The following is a 9312-nucleotide window of genomic DNA, read 5'->3' on the forward strand; positions in this document are numbered from 1 at the left end:
TATATATATATATATATACATACATACATATATATATATATTTACCAACTGTGATCAATTTCGGTTCTCTGCTTTAATCTGACTCAGATCACACTGGCCTAGTTGTGATAGCATGGTACCCAGCGGTCTCTAAGGAATGCCTCCAGTGCTTCTAACAGAAGTACAATGAATTATTCAGCAGACATAAAAACAAACCACATTATCTAGTATGACAACATTACACCACTTTGAATACTCTACTCTCCTTGGTGCTCACCAAGAGACCAACATTTAAACAACATTTGGATGCCGATTTTATTGACAAGCAAGACAGGGAGAATAAAATTAAATGGTAGGAGGAGGAAAACTATAAAGTATCACGCAATTAAAGAATGCTTTCAGGTGGCAGAAAACATATGAGAATAATTACAATGATTAGGGAACTAAAGAGATGGGGGTGGGGGTAAAATTGTAAAAATGCTTATTCAAATAAATGGTCCATAGGGGCTCTGGTTTTGAAATAATTGCACAGTGCTAAATGTAGAACACTTGCAATTATGACAGATAAATAATAAATATGTATCTTCAAAGAAACTAGGCTGTTCTCTGTAGGTGGGTGGACACCCATTAAACATCCCCCCATCCATTATGATTGAAAGGTCAGCATGGATTCATAATGGACTCTGCATTAAAAGGATGTTAAGCTTGCGTTAAGCTCAGTTGACTGCATTTGTGGCATAATGTTTATTACAACAGAAAATATTTTCGCCTTGTCAATAGTTTTAAAAATAAAGCAAAAATTACGGGTTATAGTAAGGCATTTTCAATGGAAATAAACAGTAGAATTGTGCACCATTCATAATTTTATTAAAAATGCCTTTTAAATTCCTGACTTCGATTTGAGTTAGCAAACATAAATCAGAATTGCAATTTGAATGTAGGGAAGCATTCAAATTAATTTAAATAAAATTAATTGAAATTCAAATTTTAAAAGTTTGAAAATTGACAAGTTTAGAAAAGTTGAAAGTTTGAAGGTTGATAGAAAGTTTATGTATTTCATCATATTTAATAATTTAACTTTTGTCGCAATATGCCTTTAAGATGCAAAAGGTGTATTAAACAACGGACATATGTTATTTTTGGCAAAGTAAACAAAGTTCCTCACCTGTGAACAGAGAGGGGCAAAGACATTCGTAAGGTGGGAGATTTGTGTATGCTGTTCTCTTGCTCAGACAGGTGCCTCCATTTAAGCATGGCTGTTCATAGCATCCATCAATGTTCTCACAATAAAGTCCTGAAAAGTGTTTGTGGCACTGACAGCTAAATGAATCGTCTTTAAATGTAGTTCTGCATTCACCATTTCCCGAACACAGGCGAAGAAGAGGTGAGCTCTGGCAGTGCTGAGGCTTTACCAGAAGTGCAATGCGTAGGCCAAGTCTACACATATGACTACTGCCTCTATGAACAACAGTGAAGTAATTCATACCGGTCTTCAGCCATTTCGTTTCCACTTGCAAAGTACCATTAATACTGTTGGCAAACACCAACTGCTCCTTTCGTGGCTCTAAAATCAAGCAGTTTTCAAACTCCTCTTTGGACACATTAATTAGGTGGATACCATATTGTTCCAGCGTTCTGTCAGCAGAAACAAACATCACATCTCCAAGTTGAAATTCCAGAGGGCAAAGCTGAGGAAAGTAATATGGCCCAGTTGTCCACAAGTGTCCATTTGTTTCTGTTTGTCTACTCCAGCACTGGATCAAGCTGCTGCAGGTGTTCTCCATGAGGGTCCACCTCACACTGATGTTCTTTGGCTGAGTGTACCATTCACGAGTCGTGGCTCTGCGGCAGGTTACCTGGCTGTAGACGGTACTATCTATTACACAGCTGAGCAGCAAGGCAATGATAACTAGGTCTGGGTTTCTCATGTTTGTCTTTCCTCAACCTTGACTGATTTTTTATTTAGACACTTGATTTCTTCAGCCGGAAACTTTTCTAGAACTCTGAACTGTAGTTTCTGTAGGAAAACAAGCAAATCTCTGTAAGCAAATATGTACAAGGCAATAATGTAGCATGTTGCAAAAATTGCATGATTACAACTTTGAAAATTGAAAAACCGTAATTTATGTATAGTAACATAGTGCTACAGGATTAGTAGTGGTGTCTGGAACACCATGAGTCAGGAGACTGTAGTGTAACACTGTGAGTTTTTTTTAAAAGATTGTGTTATAAAAGATAGTCCTCATAAACAGCTGTTGTATTCTCAATTGAATTGTAGTAGAGATTTGGACCAGGAAACAATATTTTATACATCATGACAACAAGCATATAGAAAGACCTTTAAAAAAAAAAACTTATCACATTCAGTACAGACTGCAAACTCACATTCACAACTCTAAAATATGATTAGTTAAAAGATTCAGCAAACAACCTTAACTAAGCAATCTGTACATTTTTACAATATTAGGTTTACAAATGAACAACAGGACCCAACTATGCAGTTAAGTGAGTTCAACAGAATGAAGTCACATACAGATGAGAACTGTTGTTATATGGGCAGGAGTTTAATTCTTAAAAGTCAACTGTCTTCAACTGTTGTCTTCCACAGAAAAAAATTAGAGCTTACATGTTTGGAATAACATGAGGGTGAGTAAATAATGACATAATTGTTAGTTTTGGTTGAGTTATTCTTTTAAATTGTAGATATAGCTCCTGTGATGAATAAAACAACATCAACTTTAGTTGTAAAACTGGATAAATAAGGAACTTGTGCATAGAATGAAAATTAAGAAAAACTTCAGCAAATATAACATACATTGAATGGCTCAAGCTTTAAATGTAGTTTCAGGGTTCTTTCACAACCCTGCAGAACCATGGATTTCTCCCACAGCTTGGCATCGCTCTGCCCCCAGGGAATCAACTTCAGTAAAATGGCCAGCTCTCTGCTCTACCTGCCTGCATGAGGCTAGTCAAACTAATGAGCAGTCACATTTGACTCTCCTTTCCTGTGTGCTCTCAATCTTGGACTGCTTGCCTGGAAGAAACATTGCCCTCAAATCTCTCACCACGAGTGGCAAGGAGGGCAGTAACTGGCTGCTCCACTTGTTATAGTCACTGAGGTTTCTGTCAGGTGTGTTGCACTCACTTTTCTTCGTTGTGTAGACTGAAATGAAATTGCATTTGCCTTCATTTAAATTTTTTTTTTTTACAGGAAAATGTTATCTTTGACAACATTTAATTGTTAAAGAGATAACAATGACAATTATGAAACACAGGAAAATATATATAAAAAAATGTTTGTAACCAAACAGTTTTGGTGACCAATGACTTCCATTGTTTTGACATTTCTCAAAATATCTTCTTTTATGATCCCCAGAAGAGTGAAAGCCATACAGGTTTGGAACAACAGGAGGGTGAGTAAATAACATAATTTCCGTTTTTGTGATATATCCCTTAGGTCATGAACTGAGAAATCAAAATTCCCTTGATCTTTTGACATGTAAGAGGTCATTGTACTATAAAAACATCCTGTAAGTTTCAGAACTCAAAACTTTCTTGTTAGTCTAAAAACAGCTTATATTGAAGCCAATCTGCCAAAATGACTGATTGTGGAATGTGACACTTTATGACGTAATAGTGTGGCTAAACACTATCTCAGCAGAAGAAGATCAATGCCTGCTTCTACAGCACTGCCTGTTTAGCCCCGCCCACCGATTCGCGCATGTAGTGTAAATAACGAGAGAGGCAAACACAGGTCTACGCAGAAATCAAACAATAAAGATGGCTCTAAAGACAACAAGACGCTGTGCAGTGCCGCGTCAGTGAGAACTTGGTCCTTTGTTCACTTCATTTTACCGCAGATTCATTTACAAAGCACAATTAGGCGCAGGATTTTCAGAAAGACTGAAACTAAAAGACCGTCTATATTAGTTCTGACAGTAATGTCACACCACACAAGTGTGAGTAACTGTTTATTGTTTAATGTGGTCAAAAAATGTAAAAATGTAAAAATGTTGATAACATTATAAGTGGACCTCAGAGAACAGTACAAAGTAAAAAACAAAGGCAGTTCATGACCCCTTTAACATAACAAAGAGCACTTGTATTGTAGATCAAATAGCTGCCACTAGAGGCCTTGATGTCTGTAGCTTAATCATAGAAATTACTTGAATGGCCTCTTACCATAGGCAGACAATTTCCACTTTTGATTTGCCATTATAGGATCTACAGTCTATCTAAATTGGTCTAAATTACGTCAATAGCATACCTATCAGAATCAACATATTAAGACCTCTTATCTAACTACATAAATTCACATATGCTGTTACAGTCTTGGAACACTTATCTCTATAATTGTTGTTGCCATATACATACAGAAATCTGATCACAAACCCAGATCTCTTGAAATTAATATGGTATTTTTTAACCTTGCATGGAAGCCACTAATCTGACCTGACAGGACATTGCAATTAAATGTAAAGCCGTGGAAAAATTAAGTGCACCCTATGAAATATTTTGTCCTTTTTTTTTTTTTTTTCAATATATGTGGGCATATTGATACTGGAAGTTTATTTGGGCAGTATTGATGGGTCAAGATAATATAATTTCTAGGGCTGTCAATCGATTAAAATATTTAATCGTGATTAATTGCATGATTGTCATGAGTTAACTCGTGATTAGCCACAATTTAATCGCACATTTTTATCTGTTCTAAATGTACCTTAAATTAATACTTTTCAAGTTTTTAATACTCTAATCAACATGGGCATGGACAAATATGGATGCAAATTTATGCAAATGTATGTTTATTATTAGTGAAACCATACTCAACATAGAGCATAAAGAATTCAGATACAGGTTTTCACAAAAACAAGTTTTTTAAACCATTTTTAAGAAATTGAATCAAATGTCAAAGTATCAATTATTATATTGATTTAAACAATTATCAATAAATTATGATATTAATTAAATAACATCTAACTATATTTTACTGGGTTAATTGTTTAGATTTTTATAATGCATTATCTTATTATCGATCTACCAGTTCACATTTACAACTGGGTGTTTGCTGCATAAAAACATTGGTGGATGTTCTCATTCAATTCATTCTCTGCCAGCAGATGGCGCTGTCGGAACGGCAGAAATATAGCGGTTTTGACAGTCCTAATAATTTCACAAATTACAGTGGTAATATGTCTTTGAAGTATTTTCTTCAACAAGACAACAAGAATGTCTTCAGTTCAGTTGTGCTCTGTGGAAAAAATAAGGACACCCCTATATTTACCTGGTATTTGCCACTTTGGCATGAAACCTAAAGACACATAAGTCTCAATAACATTCCTTCTGATTGACTCGGGCAGCTGCTTTGATCTTGGCATGATGGTATCATATACTTCAGTGCTACATATCATGCCCAAACAAGATATATATATAGGTTTATGTAAGATGTCGCCTTCTTCTTTAATGATATTCTACCAATTTGCACTTGCTTCTACTAATTGATGCATCTGATTCTAATTTTAGACATGATCAATTTTACATTGATAAATATGAGAGTGTACCAACATTTTCCACAATATACAGATCATTACAAAATGTTTGTACAAAATTTGTTAAATTATATAGTATACAGTTAATAATATATTACCGGTTCATACCGAATACCGGTGTTTATTTTTGTTATGATATGAATTTTTAAAATACCGCAATACCAGTGTATGTTGCTTAAACAACGTTCGGAACGCGACACTGTTTGAAAGGGGTCCCTTTTCACAGTTGCACTGTGGTGAGGGAACAGCTGTATGTGTTACTAAGCGTGAAAGTTCCGAAACTGAAGCTGTAGAACTAATAGAACATGATGACACAGAAGAACTCATCCACAATATCCACATTGACCGCCACAAATATCCAGCACCCCCTGCCATCAGCTCCCGCGACTCACACACACACATGAGGCAACACACTGAAGCAAGACTATGAAGTAATGGATACTGAAAGAAATCGGTCAACTTCCGATTTCTAATTATGTTCCTTCGAGCCTTGGCATTTCAAAGTGCATCAGAAATTAACAGCCACTGCTGTGTAATGTAATTATGCGAAGACCTCATCTTCTCCAAAAGTATGTGACTTTAATTAGAGCACAGGGTCTCTCGCCGAAGACGCGGACATACTGGTTGGACACATCCTTAATCTGTTTGGACAGATATTATCTCACTGTACAAAAAGCATTTTTTTTTTTTTATGGAGCTTGGACCAGTCGCTCCGGAGGTGGGGATGTTCATCATAGCGCAATCAGAAGCTAGTTATTTCTAGAAAAATTATTTCCGAAGGAAAAAGGAGACCTAAAAAAGGGCACTTCTGTGTCAAAAGAGTGCAGTGCAAAAGCACAATTTTATTTTATTTATTTATGTATTTATTTTATTTTATGTATTTATTGCTCCAAAGTATGTGAAGCCATTAAAATTCACCTGATTGATTGAACAAGAGCTGCAAAAAGGCCTACAAATATGGGCTGCCAGATCAGCCAATGATGTCTCTTCAGCATTCAGCCTGGATAACAAGGAAGCTGCTCACACATGCACAAAACAGACAACAAATCAATAGACACATCTAGACCGTCTTCAGTGACCCTCATGACCTACAAGACCATTTATTAGTTACGAAAGAGAGGCCCTAAACAGTCCATCACATCACGATGTTAAGAAAGACAGCTAGATTGTCAAAGACAACTAGACCTACAAATGATGCAGGAATAAAAACATGTAAATAATACACTTCCATTGGAAATGTTATTCTCTTTTATTTTATTCTTAAATCATAGTTTAAGCTATATACATAAAACTCACCACTGTACTTGAGGTTGTATTGAAGTATTTTTTTTCCATGATTTTTTTAAAATTATAATATAATTATGATTATAATTATGACTTTAGGGACACTCCCAATGTAGTGATTTTCCCCCTAATAATTACATCTTTACTCCTCGCAAATGTGAATTTTCCCCCATAAATTACAACTACAAGTCTCACAATGTGACCTTATTTCTTATATTTAACTTTATCTCATGATTACCTGCTTTATTTTTTTTACTCTGAGTGAGGTGCACAGGCTTTTTCTTTTCAACTCTTAATACTGTATTTCTTACTAAACCTATCTTTGAATACTGCAAATATTGTTGGTTCTATGACAGATTGCTTGTAATGTTCCTCTTATGTAAGTCACTTTGGGTAAAAGCCTAAATGAATAAATGTCAATGTATAGTTCAGTGATTCTCAATTAAGTCGTGTTTCCCATATTTGACACTCATTTTAGGACATGGAGCGCTCTGCTAAGAAGCAGATGAGCTGAATCAGGTGAGAGACGTACAAGATGTGCAGAATTGGGGGGCCTCCAGAACCAGGATTGAGAATTATTGGTATAGATTAAGTACTACTTCATAAATACATTTACTTCAGCTTCTCATCAGAATATTACTGTTCAGATTCAGTTCTCATTTCTCTGCTCTGAATAATCCTCAGTGCTCCCATTTGTGTCCAGTGCTCAAACCAGAAAGAAAAGCCTTAGAAAGAATCGATGCCACAAAAGTCCCAAAGCTAAATCATGATTAACCTGCTATTTGAAAAGCCTTGTAGCACTGGCAGTCTAAACCCGTTCTTAAGAGCTGAGTAGTAACCTTTTGACTAGAGATAGACATGAATAGTGTTTCTGACACAAGTCTATTAAATTCAATATACAGTATGCGATCTATTGTAGTTAATTTATGTTGGCCTTCTTATCCAGATGGTATGCTTGGCAAGCATAGGCATTTTGTACAGGCCTGTATTAGGATAATAGTACAATATCTGAAATGTTTTGAGCAAAATATCACATGCTGGGTTCATTTAAAAACCCATTTGCAAAATCTTGACTGACAGTTCATAAAGAAATTGCTATCAACATTTTGATAGCACCAGAAAAGCCAATATCTGAGCACTCTTTACCACCTGATGCTCAACTTTAACTGTGATTTTAACATTTTCAGCCAGCATAAAATCACACCCCACATTAGCATGCAGCTGAATATTGCTTTAGCCTTCATTCTTAAGGGACTGAATCAGCAAAAACATTACCTGGACTTTAAGAATGAGAGAAAGATTGCAGGTTAAAAAGGCTCTGAAGAGAACATGATGAAGTAGCTGTTAATGGCTATTCATATGATCACAGTATCGATTTTTGAATGAATCCAATTATCCAAATGCTTTTATATATGGTTAATCATTTCTTGAAACACTTAAAGTTGTGAATTTATTGTGCTTTCACACTCTGTCCGGAGTAATGTTGAGGGTAAGCATATGCTTCAGGACTCCAATCCATGTAATTCTTTGTTTTAAAGAAATTATGGCAGTAAAGTCACTTCCTGCACAAAAATATTGACCCACATATTAAATGTTTAATAAAAGGCCAAGGCCAGGAATATGAGCTTTTCAGTTAATTCAGCAACTGTATCTTTCCCACTGACAGCCCATCAGCTCTATAAATATAATATACGACATGAGCGCAGTATTGATAAATCTACTGTGTGCTCTGTAAAGACGCAAAATGATACTGATGACTATTTTAAGTATTATTCTCAATTTATGACTTACATTTTAAGCTGTTACCAGCCCACAGCCATCGATTATGACATGAAAAAAAAATCTTCTCTATCAAATGAAACCTCTGAATGAATCTTTTTCTAGAATCCAGGTGATGGGCATGACAAAAATAGAGATACAACTGAGAAGCCATTAACTTACTTTGCAAAGTTCCACTTCAGACTGGAAGGATTTTGTTTGTCCCGTGGGTTTTCAAAAAGCTCTCCAGGTGAATTCAAAGCACTGAAACTCGTTTAACATCTTTTCCTCACTGTCACAGTCCCGTCACGGCTTTGTGTGCTTAATCTGACTACTGAAGCCACCATCTGTTCATTATTGTCTGTTCCCAGAACAACAAGTGCTTGCTGCTTAAGTTCGTGCTGCAGACCAATGCCAGACATGAAGAGGTTAATAAATCCATGCAAGCATTTTATGCAAATTATGTTGTAACAAACTGGAGTGTTTATTGTGATGTTTGCCAGTGGGCGGAGGTTTTGCAGCATCAGCAGCATGAGTTGAGACTGTTTCTATGGTTACCTGACGCTCACGAGGGTGCATCTGCTCGGCACTTTCATTGGTTCTGTGCATGAGAGGATGCTAGACCTTTAAAACCTCTTTGCTGTGAAATGCAAATGCTTTCTCCAACTCAAAAAATATAAAACAACAACAAAAAACATTTGTGGTAATATTATATAACAGAAAAGCATACGCTACTGTATTA

At 35.9% G+C, this 9312-nt stretch overlaps 1 protein-coding gene across 1 annotated transcript in view; it reads right to left on the reverse strand.

The window, feature by feature from the left end:
* The window catches only part of eys (eyes shut homolog), a 213990-nt gene extending 205137 nt beyond the window's left edge, over positions 1–8853 (reverse strand). Inside the window, exons 1-3 of the mRNA XM_016548212.1 lie at positions 8754–8853; positions 1145–1996; positions 120–151 (exon numbers count right to left, since the gene is read on the reverse strand). Coding sequence (XP_016403698.1) covers positions 120–151; positions 1145–1907 — 795 coding nt within the window. The 5' untranslated portion in view covers positions 1908–1996; positions 8754–8853. The remainder of the gene's footprint in view (positions 1–119; positions 152–1144; positions 1997–8753) is intronic.
* Between the last annotated feature and the right edge of the window lie 459 nt (positions 8854–9312).

The sequence above is a fragment of the Sinocyclocheilus rhinocerous genome, unplaced genomic scaffold (genome assembly GCF_001515625.1).
Source record: "Sinocyclocheilus rhinocerous isolate Xijiao unplaced genomic scaffold, SAMN03320098_v1.1 scaffold1214, whole genome shotgun sequence".
Lineage (NCBI taxonomy): Eukaryota > Metazoa > Chordata > Actinopteri > Cypriniformes > Cyprinidae > Sinocyclocheilus > Sinocyclocheilus rhinocerous.